Source organism: Trichechus manatus, unplaced genomic scaffold, assembly GCF_000243295.1.
Source record: "Trichechus manatus latirostris isolate Lorelei unplaced genomic scaffold, TriManLat1.0 scaffold00215, whole genome shotgun sequence".
NCBI classification, from domain to species: domain Eukaryota; kingdom Metazoa; phylum Chordata; class Mammalia; order Sirenia; family Trichechidae; genus Trichechus; species Trichechus manatus.
Window position 1 is genome coordinate 3,926,636 of NW_004444151.1, and position 982 is coordinate 3,927,617.

The 982-nt window shown below is 35.6% G+C and overlaps 1 protein-coding gene across 1 annotated transcript in view; it reads right to left on the bottom strand.

Annotated features, from left to right (window-relative positions):
• ELOVL5 (ELOVL fatty acid elongase 5) overlaps positions 1-982 on the bottom strand; it is a 73,572-nt gene that overhangs the window by 25,022 nt on the left and 47,568 nt on the right. The window contains exon 2 of the mRNA XM_023742664.1: positions 562-627. Coding sequence (XP_023598432.1) covers positions 562-619 — 58 coding nt within the window. The 5' untranslated portion in view covers positions 620-627. The remainder of the gene's footprint in view (positions 1-561; positions 628-982) is intronic.

Sequence of the window (982 nt, forward strand, 5' to 3'; positions counted from 1 at the left end):
TTCTGTGAACCTAAAAACTTCCTTCTTTATAGATATTAACATTAAAAGGTGGCAACATGGAGCTGATTTACTTTTCTAAAAGATGACAATAGATTAAGAGGTGTATAAAAACCAAGTTCCGGTGGGTATATTTACCCGTTGACATGACACAAAGTGAAAGGATGTTAAGTCCTCAGCATTTTAAAAGGGGAAGAGTTTTAAACTCCAATTGCAGCAGTGCATTCTGGAAACCACTTTTTGCTAGAGACTCACAAGAACTGATGAAGGCATATCACCACTGATAAAGGTGAAACGGCAGTACTCGCAGGCTACCAGCTTTACAGCATAATTTGATCTCCAGATAAAGCCGGGAGAGGGTCTCAGCAGCTGTGTCTCCTTTCCGATAGCCAGGGGATACTGCACAATCTCAACGACTGAGAGATCTCCAAGCTCTTGGTATTCAGGATGAAGTTTTACTTTATCACAGAAAATGCCAGCATTTTCTAGAATTCCTTCATGTAATATTTATAAGTGGCTATAAAAAGGGGAAAAAATGGTAAGCAAAACAAAAAACCACCTTACCTCGGGGGCCTAGCAATGTCTTGAAATAGGAACTTAGTGATGCATCAAAATGTTCCATTTCAAAACCTATTAAGAAAAAAAGACATTGATCAGTCCCTACTCAAAATGTTTATTTATTTATTTTTTTTAATACAGTACCTTTTCATAAAAGAACAAGAACACAGTCTTTTAAAAGAATATGCTATGGACAAGGATAAGTGCTTCATGATTAAAAAAAACAAACTTTTAAACTCATGAAAGTAACCTATGTGGTATCAAAAGATAAAATAGAAAAAAATTAAAATCACAAGCAAAGACACAATCCCATGAATTCACTTTATAATGAAGTGCCAGTTTTCTGAATGCCATTTCTCAACTCCATAAAAACTCTTTTTCTGAAGCTGAAATCTCAGTGAGGAGCAGAATGGAACTGGATTGAAAG